The following is a 15,483-nucleotide window of genomic DNA, read 5'->3' on the forward strand; positions in this document are numbered from 1 at the left end:
TTAATAGAAGATAATTATGCCTAAAAATATCCTAAAATTTTCAATCACGTCCATAAAATATTTCTATTGGACATTTATATCTCACTGTTAATTAACATTTGGATATCTCTCTGCCTCCAGTTACAGTGCAGTCTGGATTCAAGTTATGTTAATGAACTTAGCCGCAAATATAAATCTGTGAGAAATTTCCAAATTACATGATATTATATATATTCTAGACCACTTTGGACTAGTCTTAATTCATTTTTCACTTTATTATGTCTTCAGCACTTATTGTAAATTGCTGTATTTAATGACCCTTGTTATAGATTCTAAGGTCTTAAAATGAGAACAATAAAGGAGCCAATGGCATGTCGGCCATTGGTGCTAGTTTGAGAATTCGCTATAAATTGTTAAAAAAATATAGTAAAAGTGGGAATTAATTGCCTAAATAAATCTTAAAAATAGTGTTTCAAGGCTCTTCACTAGTGTGCCACGGAAAATTGCCAATTTCCTAGCTAATTATTTAAATAAATGACAATTTAATATTTTTGTTTTGTTATAACCTAAAATGATTTATGTAAGAGGCTGGCAATCGAAAAAATTTTTTCACTTGGGTATGTATTAGTGTATATACATACCCCTAAGTTCTCTCTCAGCCCTTTTATACATAACACATATACACACACACACTATGGAAGGCGGTGACACACAGTTTTTCTTCTCACCAAGTACGGTCGCGTAGTTCAAGTCGTTCCGAAATCTCGTCAAATAAAGGAGCTTCCTGAGACCTGAGAATATACACAATTGTTAACCAGAGTCGGTTAGGGGTGGTGCTACGTACCCAAACACCTGCGGGCTCAATCGGGAGCCACTACTCCACCTGGCTTACCTTCATATTTCGTAGTTCGATAGCATCAGCTGTTCAGCAGTGTTGGTCAACGTATTCGGACACAGCTGATACGGGTAGCAGACCTGTAAGCTTACAGCCCGTAACAGCGTACATAAGCGGTGCATGCTTTCAGGCTGCACCATTTGGCGATCGTTGGAATTTTTAAAATTTTCTAAATTTCGAGTCTACTGAATCTATAGATTGATAACGGCCAGCATTGGCCCCTGCCGCTGTGGCAATGCCGGTCAGTCAAATGGAGTACGAAGAGGATGGGCAAAGGGCTTCTGCCCGGCGGGTTTTAATACCGCCAGATCAGCCGAGCCAATGGTCAACTCCAACCGCTTGGTCGCTCGGCCCCAACGAAGATGCCGACCCACAGCAGCCGAATCAGATGAACGCAATATGCGAACCAGTTGATCCCGAAAACGAAGACCTAGGTATTCTACTCCGGTCAATGGTGAAAAAGTCAGGTGAGCTAGCTAAAGCACTGCGAAACGCCATGTAAATAATGACATGAAGGGCCAAGCCCAGCAAGTCTGCGTTAAACAAGTCTGCACTCTCAGCATTCGCAATCCTCAAAAAAATGGAGAATACCACGTATGTGCAGACACAGTGGACACCACAAGAAAGCAGCAGGACAAAATTGGCAGACCGAAAAGCTTCTCACAAAGGTACACGGGCAAATAAGACCCAGAACAATGCACAGCAAGGTCACAAAGCCTCAGCTCCCCAAGTTCAACCAGAATGGAAAACTGTGGAGTCTAAAACAAAAAGAAAGGCTCAGTTAAAGCATAGACCAGATGCTATTATTCTGCATAGCACTGAAGGGGTCTCATATAGCGATATGCTCAAAATGGTAACTAGAAGCCAAGATGAAAAAATTAAAGCCGTTGGAGGAAATGTTACCAAGGTGAGGCGCACAGCGAATGGCGACTTACTCCTCGAGCTACTTAGGGAAGAGCAGATAACCTTCATAAGCTAAAAGAAAATATTGGCAATGTTCTGGGCGCCAAGTTCGAAACTCGCGCTCTCACAGATAATATAAGGCTGGAAATACTGGACCTAGACAACGAGACAACCGTAGAAGAGATAGTAGCAGCCTTTTCTACCAAGTTGAAAATTGACCTAGAGCCAGGCGCTGTCAAAAGTCTCTGCCCGTCATACCGTGATACCCAGAAAGCGCTCATATATGTTCCGGCAACAACCGCAGAGACAATCCTCAAGGCCAATAAGATTACGGTGGCATAGTCAGTGTGCCGAATCAGAATTAATAATGCCCCAGTTAGATTCTACAAGTGCCTAAAAACTGGCCATGTCGCTGCCAAATGTAATAGCGACGTTGACAGAAGTGGCTGGTGCTTAAAATGCGGAACCAGCGGTCATAAAATTCGGGACTGCTGTAACGAGGCCAAATGTTTTCTATGTGCAGCAGAAGGACTGACTTCACTCTCACATGTAGCTGGCAGCCACAATAATGATGATTAAGTTTATCCAGCTTAATCTAAATCATTGCTGGGCAGCCCATGAGCTGCTATCACAGACAGTGGGTGAGTCTAGAACAGACATAGCCATTATAAGCGAACCTTTTAAGGCCAGAACTGGAAATAACTGGTCCTGCAGTATTTCTGGGAAGGCAGCGATCTGGGCTTGTGGAACGCCATCACTATTGCAGCGTTCCGTGCTAAACAAGGAGCACTATGTCAGGGCAAACATAAGCGGCCACTGGGTCTACAGCTGCTACTTGCCACCAAGTCTGAATATCCAAAGCTTCAGTGATGCCTTAGACAGCCCAGTTATTATAGCTGGGGACTTCAACGCCTGGGCTGTTGAATGGGGTAGCAGTCTAACCAATGCCAAAGGGAGAGCACTTTTAGAGGCATTTGCAACACTTGATATAGCTTTGCTTAACGTAGGATCCCAAAATACCTTCAATAGAGCGGGACTCGGCTCAGTAATAGACCTGACTTTCGTCAGTGAAAGTCTTTATAGGTCAACTAGCTGGGCAATTGCTAATGTATATACTGCAAGCGACCATGAAGCCATACATTTTTCGGTCGGGGAAGCACAACTTGCACCTGCAAGACTTCCTAGCATCGATAAAGGCTACAAGTCCGAAACATTGAACGTGCAGGTATTTTCAGCATTAATTGAGAGGGCCCAATTCTCGCGGAACTGGGCTGGCGTGGTGGCCGAACAGCTCTATAGCAACCTGGACGCAGCCTGCAGTGCAAGCATGACGCAAATAAAGAATTATAGAAGACATCATCAACATGTATTCGAAGTGGATGCGGGATTGCGTCAATCGGCACCGGAATCGACCGAGAATAAGCGATATTTGCAACAATATCAAGAGGAACTGCGACAGCAGTACCTAAAGGAGGAGGAGAAGAGACAACAGCAAATTGAGCAACATCGCCAGCAGCAAAATGAGCAAATGCTACGACAACGCCGTCAATATCAAGACCGAGAGCTGGATCTACTGGAACAGATGCAACAGCGACCAAACAATCCACTGCAGCAACAGATTCCCGAATGGGCCAGACAGGATGATCAGAATTCGTATAATCCATATAATACACGTCAATTGTACAGTTGCCTTTATATAAAAAAGTATAATTCAGTGCATCATTAATACAGTGGAAATTAAAAAAACAAGTAATAGAGGAAAATTAATCAAAAGCATTACTTTTGCCAGATCGCCCATAGGAAGAAAGGAAGTCAAATGGCTTATGTGTTCCCCTTTGACTTCGACACTCAGTAATCCATGAAGTAATTCCAACGCCGTGGATAGACAACAAAATGAAATCCGGACTACTTTATATGATGTGTCTGTTGTGGAGGATCTTGTAATTTTGGTATTGTAAAGATTAAGGAAAAATAATTTTATTATATTTAGACGGGAAAATAAAATTTTAAAATCTTATGCTGACGTAAAGAAAACAAAGAAGGAATATAAATGTTTTCTGACTGAAACGACTTCATCTTAATGATTCCGAAAAGCGCTCAGTTCATAAGATGCAGATCGCCCATAGGAAGAAAGGAAGTCAAATGGCTTATGTGTTCCCCTTTGACTTCGACACTCAGTAATCCATGAAGTAATTCCAACGCCGTGGATAGACAACAAAATGAAATCCGGACTATATATTTTAAAGCGTTTTAAATTTTTAAATGCTTTAAAGGAGAAGGAATAAATTAAAGCGTTTTAAATTTTTAAATTCTTTAAAGGAGAAGGATTAAATTAAAGCGTTTTAAATTTTTAAATGCTTTAAAGGAGAAAGACCAGGGAGAAAGAAGTAAAAAGTTGAACTTGTTCGTTTGACTGCTGCGAAGCAAGTGAAGTCGATTGTGAGCTGAGGTCGAACGAAAACTTTTAGTGCCAGTGCCGCCTACTTGACCACAATTAATATTATCCAGTTTTGGAAAATCGTAGAAAGTAGTGTTGGAAAACGTGAAACACACTCGGGTCAAATTTTTAGTGTTGCATTTGTTAGAGCTTGGAAACTATCGATAGTGGCGTGATTCGATATTTTCAATGTTTTAGGAGCAAAATTTAATTACAATTAGTATCATTTTCAAAAAAAATGAATACAATTTTGCTTAACCTAATATTAATAACCAAAATTATATAGTTTTAGCCTTTCAAGTTATATAAATATTTACCAATTAATTATCAAAAAAAAATTTACCTGTTTTGATTTTGTTTGAATTAAAATTAAATTAACATAGATTAGTTTTCAGACTTTTAAATTTATGGAGATCAACTCTTAAAACCAAAATTAAAAGAAAGCAAAGAAAAACATTTAACATAAATTTAACTCCATCCAAGCGTTTCTTTTCAATTGTTGTGTAACTATTACATATGTATGTTATACTATCGATAGTGGCCAAAAACAATCGATGGTGGTAAATATTCGATACCTCGATAGTGCCATCGATAGTTCCCCAGCTTAAGTATTCGTAAAATATCGATAAAAAAAAAAGTCAATCGAACCACGTGAATTTAACAATAAGACATTCTTTTCTTTGTTGTAAAATTATTATCTTATTTGGATTAAAATTCATTCACAATAAGCGCAAAGTAAGTTTCTTAAAGTATTTTTGCTGTATATATATTTAGTTCCAGTTTTGACTTTACGATTACATCACTCAATTTTATGGCGTATCACCTGGATGATTCCTTTCGACTAACTAATAAACTTACCAGCAGCAGGCACAGGACTCGACTCGGCAAAGGAATCTTCATTTGCAACATTTTCATTGGCATCTTTTGTCGGTTTGTTGCCTGCTGCTGTTGCTCCCCAGTAATAAAATGCTAATGAATTAATTTTAGAAGGAACTTTGCAATATTCTCCTTTTGCGAGAACCTCCGCTCCTTTGACTGCATTAAATTTAATGAATAAGAGTATTAAATTGGTTCGAAATTAAGTAAAACTGAATTATGCATTCCCCTTCCATTCTTCCTTCCATCAAAGTCAACAGTAAATATTTAAATTTTTATCACCTTTTTGTCTAAACACTGAAATTGAAATTGTATTTGAAATAGTTGACAAATATTAGACAAATATTTAACTACATTATAGAGTAGTGAGTGAAGGGCAAGAGCAGAGCATCAAATGAAAGGGCACCAACCGAACCACTACCACCGGGCCGGAAGTCGGCAAAAGCAATTTCCTAGTCCTAGAATTTGATTTTGTTTACCTAAACTCAAAAGATACAATTTTTGCAGCTAATGAAATGCACAGATATTTGGTTAAAAGGAGAAGGAACCAGACCACAACAGGTAGAAGTAAGGCAAATAATCAACTCTCAGACATAACAATATAGCATAGGATATGGCCATATAAAAAACAAAATAAAATCATATTTAGCCTTTAGATTTCTAAAAATATATATATGATATATATGTATATTGCAATGATAAACTTGTAAAAGGTAGAGCTAAGCTCACATTTCGAAATATCTTGAAAGGTTAAAAAAGCAAAAAATGAAAATGCAGTTTTTTGGAGCAAGCCAATAAAATTTTCGGAAAAAACATACAAAATAATATCGAAAATTTGGAATTTAGAATTTGATTTGTAACAAATTTTTGGTTACGTTTCAAATTTTTTTATATTTTGGAGTTAAGAGATAATAAGGAAGAATAACAAATATATTGTTTTATACCTTTATGGGTATATAAAATATATCAGAAAAACCAGAGGGGAATCAATATATCCCTGGCCTTATCGAAGTCTCTATACCCTGTAAGAAATTCTTAGTAGCTTTAAGCTAATAATTATGAGTAAACAACGAGCAAAGTTCTATTAAGTATCAAAAGTCGCAGAATTATAATGGCATTATTCAATTTACTTATGTATAACATCGAGCTTGTTTCTTTATAATTTCAATATACTTTGTTTTACAGGGTAAAAGATGTTGATTGTTGATTTTTAAGCCTTGGAGTGGGAATAAAAAGTGAAATTTTAAGAGCCAAAATATTTGCTTAAAATCTTTATAGTTAAATAGCTAAATATGGGTACGAAAAAATCAGATTTTAATATACGGAAGACACAACTAAAGACTATTTTAAGTGTGCATGCAAATTGCCTATTGAAAATTTATAACAAATAAAATTAATTCACAAATTCAAATAATAGCTTCAAGTTTAAAGGGCCAACAAGATATCCACTGTGTATCAGTCTTAAAATTACTTCCAAATCTTTTAGGTTTTAAAAAATTAATTGTGGAAATACAAGACGTTTCTTTTCAATGCTAAAGTATTGTTTAAATACATATTCTCGCTTATTCGAAACTTTGAGTTATCCTCTAGCGCCAAATGCCTTGATCTGGAGACGCACACCCATTATTATCAAAGTTTTTTAGCTCCAAAATTTCTAGGGAAAAGTATCAGCGTTTTCACCTAAAAGAATGTTTGCTTTATTTCTTCCGTGTCATCCGAGTTTCTCTTCACAATACCTTGAATGACCGAGGTTCTACTGTAGAATTGTATTTTTAAAACATTCCCTGACAAGGGGAAGTTTAGGTACGCGAATCTGCGACTGCAAGTTGTCAGAAGCTCCTTTAGCCCTAATAAGTATGCTATAGTTTACTGAAAACCTTGTTTTTACTTTCAGATTTCCGTATAGTTTTTTCAAAGCGAATTTCGCGTAATATTTCATTTGAAATGTATCAATACTAAAAGGCCAAAAAAGTAAAGACTTCAAATTGTAAAGCATTTGAGAGGGGTTTTTAATATTAAAGCTCCTTTAAATAAAATGTTACACAAAACAAGTGAATCAAATGCTGAAATGAACGCGAAACTTAAGCCGCAGATCTGCATAGTCAGTTATAGACACTTAAATGCCAGTCAAAATTGGATTTGGGCCCAAGTTGAGATAAACATTTTTTATACTTACGAATCTCCGCTCTCCCTTCTCTTCGTTTCCTCTCAGTCAAAACCAAGCCAATTCCCCAGCTGCACATTAAAGTGGTGAATAAAATCACTGTATAGAGAAAGAGGCAGTAGTGGGGAGGTAGTGAGTATGTGTCATGTGTGTGGTGTGTGTGTTGGATGTTAGTGTGTCATTTTTTTATGCTTATTTAAAAAAGTGTCCAGAAGTTTTGTGATTTTGATAAACAGACAGAGAGAAAAAGTGGAAGTAAAAAGCAAAATGATAGCAAAAAAGGAAAATGTGGAAAAGCTCGTGAGCTCAGATAAAGAAAAACTCACAGAGAACAAAAAAAAACACACACATTTATGCAAGTCACATACGCCACACAGCTTTTAATAATAAAAACAACGAGCTGTGCTCTCTTAACATGAAAAAACATAGAAGCAACCCAAAAGGAAACCAAAAGTAAGCCATATATAGGCAAGAAATACAGAATGATAAGGATAAAAACGATTGCGTAGGGACAGAAGGCGGGGGAGGAAGGTGTAGTCAGGAAGGGATGTAGACGTGTGTGTGAATGTCTTTATATGGTCATATGTGTATGTGTGTGTGTAGGGCAAAAGAATTGCCTTAGTTCCCTTTCTTAAATTTTTGAAATTCACTTAAATTGAAAATTTTCGTAATTATTCGTTGTATCAAAACCTTTCAGGCACCCTCCCTTTCAGGTTTTCCCAATGAATCAACCTTTAAACATTATGTTTAATGGAGAGAGTTCTAATTTAGTAGAGATGAAACAATGAACAAGAGTATTTGAGATAGATTAATTGGCAAATAACTAATCAACTTCCAATATACATGGATTGGATTTGTTATATATCAAAAAATCAATTAAGTGTACTAGATTTGTTTACAATTCGGACCTTTTCGCAGATTATTCCGATTTCCTACAATTTCATGTAGGATTTCATTCCTACAAACATGTATACCTCCTTCAAGAATAATGACAATAAATCTTCGTTTCTATTTATTTAAGATGAAGGTTGCCCTGTAGTCCTTAAGCCCTTTCAGTTGAGATTAATTGCGTGTTGATCCAAATAAAGATGAGTGATGTTCTTCAATTCCAATTGATTTCAAGTTCTTGAGTTCCATTTATCCAATAGGTAGTCATCTGGTCAAAATCCCAAGTTAATCTAAACAGGAGACTCTAAGATTAGAAGCATTTTTGAGCTAAAAGATATTATAAACAGATTAACAAGATCACAGTACTATCAGCTTTTTCTTTCATTTACTTATTCATAATATTTAATTATTAATTCCACTTTTTGTTTGGCACATTGGCATAATAGGCTAATATCAGAGCTGAGAATAGGTTCTTACATTGGTTGCATATACTACAATTGTTGCCACATATGACAACATCAGAATAGATCATATGCTCTCGACTATAGGTAATATTTTTAATATTTACAAATTTCGGTTGACCAACACGTTCGATAATGTGCTTCTTGTCTAAAGCATCGCACAATTTGCCACAGGTACATTTTGGTGCCTCGGCAATTAGTTTAATGAGTAAGGCTGGCAGGGAATCGATTGGCAGTTCATATTAGGCCACAGCTTGAAGCCAGAGAGGTTCAGGCGAATGAGTTGAAGCTCCGTCCGCATCGGAAGCAAAGGCCAGGCCATTGAGACCCTTGAATGAATTACGCCAAACATCCAAGATTTCAATACGTAAATCATCTATGGCAGCTGGCAGGGATTTTAATTTGTTTTCCGACACGTAAAGCGAGCGTAATCTTCTCAGGCGACGTATGGCAAAGGGTAGATGAGTCAAATTATTGTAATTGAGATTCAAGTTAACCAATTTGTGGCACTTGACCACAGGCAAAGGCAAACATGTCAAATCGTTGGCCGATAAATCCAATTCGCGCAGGGAGTCTCGTAATTTGCTGCCATTTAGAAATGACCAATCGTCTATTTCACCCAGATTATTGTCATGGAGGACGAGCTTGCTCAAGTGTAATCTCCCCAGTTCAACAGGTAACTGGAAATTTATATTTAGTTTTGAAGATGCTAAAAGTTGTCTTTTCATTTATTTCCTTACCTTACGCAACTTATTGTTGGATACATCCAGGTGGGTTAGATTCCGTAAGGAGCATATATGATAGCTCAATTTAACCAATTGCGTATTGTCTATTGTTAGGGATTGTAGATATCGAGGAAAGACCTTGATGGGATAGTCACTGTGACGATTTATAGCCATTTTCGTCTGTAACTTTGATTTTTGTGCCATGGCAGTGACTGTATTTAGTCTCAAATTGATGACATCCTTGCCTTCCATACCCAGTTTAAGCGTCTGCAGGAATCCCTTCAGCTGAATGGGATCACATTTAGTCAACAGATTCAGTGAGGGCTTCTTGAAAGCAATCGTTGCTTTGCCATCCAAAACGTATTTCGTGTGAATAGTTTGGATATTGTCCTTGACCTTGTAACGTTGCCCTTTTTAATCTTTGGTGTGAACAATATAATTTGTATTCAACTTTTCGCAAAGCAATTCCAAACCATCAATTTGGCTTTCGTAAAAACCACAGCACTGAACACCAACTCGCAAGGGTCACACAGTTAGTACAAAAATCACTCGAACAAAAAGAATACAGCTCTGCTGTATTTGTAGACATTACTGAATTTTATAAAGTGTGGCACTTAGGATTATTGAATAAACTGGCCAAACTCCTGCCTTACTGCTTGTTCAAGATTCTTGAAAGCTATCTGCAGGATAGATCGTTCACAGTCAGGGGCACAGATGACACATATTCCAGAATTGGCAAAATCACTGCAGGAATACCCCAGGGCAGTGTTCTGGGACCCCTTCTCTTCAATGTTTATTCGTCTGACATGCCAATTCCTGATTATATCTTTGAACACGACTTCCTCATGGTATCAGGTGAAACCAAGAAGAACCCTGACATCCTACTGTCAACGTTCGCAGATGATACTATAATCGTATCTACTGATAAAAATGCCTACATGGCCATCAGGAAAACGCAAAAATACCTAAATGAATTCACCAAATGGTCAACTAAATGGTGCTTTACGATAAATAATGATAAGACTATTCGTGTCCTATACACAAAACGAAACATATCCCCTGCTCTAAGATCTTACCTAATAAAAATCGATGAAAAACCTATAAAAAACGCTAATCAATATAAATATCTAGGAGTCACCACCCTCTATCATCGCCTAAAATGGCTTGTTGACGAAAAGAGCTCCCTCAGCACAAGATGTAAAGTCACAATATTTAAGCAAATTATTGTTCCCATTCTAACGTATGCTATTCCTGTATGGGGCAGCCTTATTTCGGAAACTCTATTCAAAAAAATCTGTGGAACGCACAACAAACTGCTGAGAAAAATTACTGACTCGGATATATTCAGCACAAATGCCTATATTCGCGACAAACATAATGTTAAATCCATGGAACTCAAATATGACTTGGCTTGCTATCTCCACTCTAGAACACCCAAATGTAGAAGTAAGGAATATCCTGGAAAAACCCTTTACTCCTACAAGGCTCTCCTGGCCTAGATACTCTATTCAACTATAGAAAATGGTAGCAGTCCGAAATACACCTCATCTCACTCAACAGCCAAACCAGCAGCAATGTGCAGCACCAACACAGAACTTTCTTACCACAAATAGCACCCAGCAACAGCTAACTACAACCACGTTTCCTCTAAGTACTGCAAACACACAACACCTGCAGCATTTAGCGTTGCAGCAGCTGCATCAACCAGCTGGCCAGCAGCACCAGACCGCAGCACAGGCCTCTCAGCTACAGGCGTCATCTCCTGCAAACACACGACAACAGCAGACAGCAACTCCAGTTCATCAAATTGCATCAAGTATACATCATCTACAGCAAATAGCGATGCAGCAGCAGCATCAAGTGGTTGGACAGCAGCGTCAGCCTCCAGCACAGGCCTGTCAGTTTCAGGTGTCAACTCCTATCGACACACAGCAGCAGCAATCCACAAATCTAGCTCCTCCTATGTCAGCAAATATACAATATCTACAGATATTGGCGACGCAGCAGCAGCATCAATCAGATGGCCAGCAGCACCAGCCCACAGCACAGGCCTCTTAGCAACAGGCGTCAACCACTGCTGACAGTCAGCAGCAGCAATCTCAGACTCCAGTTCCTCAAACTGCAACTTCACAGCAAATTATGGTGCAGCAGCAGCATAAACTTATTGGTCAGCAGCACCAGCCCGCAACACAGGCCTCCCAGCTATGGGCCTCATCTTCTGCTGACACTCAACGGCAGAAAACTATTCCAGTTCCTCAAAATGCAGCTAATATACAACATCTTCAGCTATTGGCGGAGCTGAATCAGCATCAACTGGCTGGCCAGCAGCATCAGCCCGCAGCACAAGTCTCTCAGCTACGGGCTTCATCTTTTGCTGACACTCAGCAGCAGCAATCTGACATTCCAGCTCCACCAATGACAGCAAATATTCAATACTCACCGCAAATGGATACGCAGCAGCATCAAATGGTCGTCCAGCAGCACCACCCAGCAGCACAGGCCTCCCAGCTACGGACTTCATCTTCCGTTGACACACAGCAGCAGCAATCTCCAACTACTCATCTAGATCGGCATGCAATGCGGGAGGCGACGGCCCATTTTGATGGCGCCCCATCTCTCATCAGATTCGATTGCCACCTAAGATACCAAAAAATTATTGAGAGAAACGAACTCAAAAAACAAAAGGAGGAAAAATCGAAACTAAACAAACCTGTTGTGCGCATGGAAGGACACGTGATCAACGGCCTGTTTCGAGATTTTAAAAGAGGCACACGAAATCGCGCGTACATAGAAGAGCGATTGAAGGGCCAGCCAATCCAAATCCAGCGACTTGTCCTGCCTCCACTCAAGGTTCACCCTTAATGATGACCAACTCTCAAAAAATCTTGAGCGAGTTGAAAACGAGCTCCTGAATGAGATTGAAAGTAGCATAGAAGCTGAAACGAAAAATAATGAGAGATTACCACCCATGAAGGTGCAAAAAACTGCTAATTCTTTACTTACTGACTTTCAGCCAGCTGACCTTGACAAAATCTCCATACAGCGGTTAAAGGGACTTGGCCCTCCCGCTTCAGCCAGTACCAGGCCTGGCCAGCAGGCAGTCTATATGGACCTATCATCCAAGCAATGCCTGCTCGAGCACTACATTGCGGTCGAAGGGATTTGGCCCTCCCGCTCCTAGTTATTTTCCTCCAAACGAGCCTGTAGATGGAACAGATGCTTCTCCAGTGCCGCGCACCAATTGCTAGCCTACTGTGCTGCCACTCCACAGGCAAACAAGCTCTCCTGACGGCCCAAAACCTCCAATACTGGGGCTGAAGGGCACGCATACATTGTTCTGGGGTCTCACATAGTCCAATCCGAGAAGAGAGACAGAAATAAGCCGAAATGTTTGCCTATGACAAAAAAAACAACACATGTTACTCACTTCTTGTCTATAAGAGGGAATTTTCCTGACAATAAGAGCGCTGCCTCAAAGATTTTGCCAACTGCAATGACGCCATGAATCGATATGATTCGAACTGATAACCTGCAAGAAACAATTATACTAATCACTATTAATGAACAATATTTGTAAATACTATATTCTTTATAATTATTGCAGCTTGCAACTTGTTCTTGATCCTTTATTTGAGCATTTATTTACTTGCCTGTAAAAAATTTCCCATGTCAATTTCCCACAATTTTTTTTTTGTCCTACCAGTAACACCCAACAAACATTATGTCTTATATATTAATCATTCACACTATTAATAAGCCATTGTAAATTATTTCTAAGGTAGGAGGCGAAAAACAATAAAAGATGGTTGACTCCTTCGGGAGCCATGGCCAAAACAATGGACACCTATACGGCCAAAACAATGGACACCTATGGCAAAATAAAAGCTACCCTAGAGGCAAACAAATTTGACTTTTTTACTCACCAGCCCAGATGGGCAGCATCTTGGCAATCATCTGGTCCATCTCGTCCTCTGCTAGCGCCTGCACCTGGAAAAAAACACAAATCGTTAGAAAATTCACCTAAAATTCACACAAACTTACCTGCAAATTACAGTCATCAGCAGCAGCAGGTCCTGGTCCTCAAGCAGCGGCTACACCTAAAAGCCAAAAAATATCAACAAAAAATCGCTCTAAAAAAACCATAAACTTATCTGAAAGCCAGCTGCAGTCTTTAGCAGCACCTTTTGCAGCCCTACTCTTTCTGGTGCTAAATCTCGTCTGGCAGCCGCCCCATTGGGTGCAACTAATGCGCCTGCACCTGAAAGAAAGCAAAAATTGTTACAAAAATATACCAAATCAACAAAATACTCACCTGTAAATTACTCGCCTACAGCAGCAACCCCTATTTATACACTAGACGTACCTGAAAACGGCGAAACAACTAAAATTAAAACAACTATAATTATCGACAAAGCTAAAAGTCAGCGGTACTCACCAAATACGAACATGCGGCCAACAAAACTGGCCAAAGCCAAATCACCAGTACCTGAAAACAAACAAAAAATTAAATTAATCAACAAACACTTACCTGCAAGCAAACCCGGTCGGGCAGCAACACCAACAAAAATGCAAAACGGATCGTTTCGAAAAACCTTGCAGCAACAAAATCTGCCAAAGGTCGCCAGCTGTTTTCGACCCAACAGCTTTACTCTGTCGTCGCCAGAATACTCCACCGTTCATGAACTCGCCATGTTCCTGCAAGGCATCTGAAATTAATTTTTAAAATGTTCTATGTTAATTATTACTATTGTCAATTTTATATTTTTTTTACTTACCTATATTTTCCTATTGTTTACAAATAAATGTCGCTCTCTTTCCAGCTCACATGCGGAAACTTCGCCATCAGACCCATATCGATGACTTATCGATAGGTCATCAACATTTCAGAGCATTATCGATATGCCGGCCAATTCTGGCTAAACCAAAGCCAAAGACTCTGAATCTCAGCCTTATAAAGCTAACTTCTGGCCTTGCTCTCAAATGATGCCTTACGACTCTAGCCAATATTGGCTTATTTTACTTAAATATTTGGTCTCTTTATGTTTTTCCCCACTAAAAGCTAATTGCTCTAAAACTTCTAGCCTATAAAGCTAACTCAACTAAAAGCTAACTGCTCTAAAACTTTTAGCCTTTAAAGCCAAGCCTTGCTCGCAATTGATGCGCCAACGGCCAAGCTAAAAAACTAGTGTTACTCAGACCCAAAATATGGGTCTCCCTACTTTTTTCTCCAGTGTGGGGGAAAACCAGTTTTTTCCCCGACATTAATCGCCACGTTTTTGTAGCCACCTTAGCACAAAATTCTTATTCGCCAAGTTTATTTGTTATTAAAAAATTGCTACCTACTTGACTACTTATGCTAAAAGTAACATAATCTTAAATCTATCATACTACAAACTATCTTACCTAAATCGCTAAAAACTAAATGTTAATCTAATGTCTTATTGTATATTTTTTATTTAGTATTAATCTAGTTTTAAGATAATTTTAATCCCCAAGGTTTTTTAATTCAAGGTCATGTAAACGCGGCAGAACTCTCCTTGAAGTGATCCAGGCTGACAAGAAACTGGACATCCTGGCGACGGGTGGTCCTACTCATTTCCCACACGACCGGCGAAAAAATCCCTCAGCCATTGACTTTGGAGTTTATTCTGGAATAAACCACAACAGATAAACTACTCAAGCTATATGCGAACTATCCTCTGACCACTTACCTGTTTTTGTACACATCACGATGGACCAGCACCCAAACTTACTTCCTGACAATCGAAGACTTTTGCCTGTAGGATCTAACATTAAACTGTTCCAAAACACCCTCAGCGACTCCCTCCACCAAATATACTAAACAAAGAAATAAGCCTATCAAAAAATAAACACTTAAATAAAAAACTATGTAAAATAGACTCCTCTGATCGGTACAGACCCCACAAGCTGTGGCAATTAACCAACAAACTAAAACGGCAGCCCCTTCCTAACTGGCCTTTTAGGATACCTAGCGGAGTAGACAAGAAGCATGCATGGACAAGATCACCTGAAGGTAAAATGGAGCTGTTTACTGACCAGTTAGAGAAGCGTTTCTCTCCCAACTTGACAAATAGCTCCCCCCTTGACAGGGCCAAAATCAACGAGGAAACAAATGCCATCCTTGCCCAAAAAAT

The 15,483-nt window shown here is 39.0% G+C and overlaps 1 protein-coding gene and 1 long non-coding RNA gene across 2 annotated transcripts; both read right to left on the reverse strand.

Annotated features, from left to right (window-relative positions):
• Positions 1–8,515: 8,515 nt before the first annotated feature.
• Positions 8,516–9,741, reverse strand: LOC124461266 (leucine-rich repeat protein 1-like). Its single transcript, XM_047012810.1, has 2 exons — positions 9,344–9,741; positions 8,516–9,283 (listed from the first exon to the last, which is right to left on the reverse strand). Exons 1-2 carry the CDS (start codon positions 9,578–9,580, stop codon positions 8,846–8,848), a joined length of 675 nt encoding a protein of 224 aa, XP_046868766.1. The 5' UTR covers positions 9,581–9,741; the 3' UTR covers positions 8,516–8,845.
• A 3,646-nt stretch (positions 9,742–13,387) lies between these two features.
• Positions 13,388–14,269, reverse strand: LOC111519186. The gene is made up of 4 exons (XR_006954994.1): positions 14,104–14,269; positions 13,764–14,034; positions 13,641–13,691; positions 13,388–13,586 (listed from the first exon to the last, which is right to left on the reverse strand). It is a non-coding gene; the product is annotated as an uncharacterized LOC111519186 (long non-coding RNA).
• Positions 14,270–15,483: the final 1,214 nt, after the last annotated feature.

This window comes from Drosophila willistoni, unplaced genomic scaffold (genome assembly GCF_018902025.1).
Source record: "Drosophila willistoni isolate 14030-0811.24 unplaced genomic scaffold, UCI_dwil_1.1 Seg29.1, whole genome shotgun sequence".
In the NCBI taxonomy this organism is placed as follows: Eukaryota; Metazoa; Arthropoda; class Insecta; order Diptera; family Drosophilidae; genus Drosophila; species Drosophila willistoni.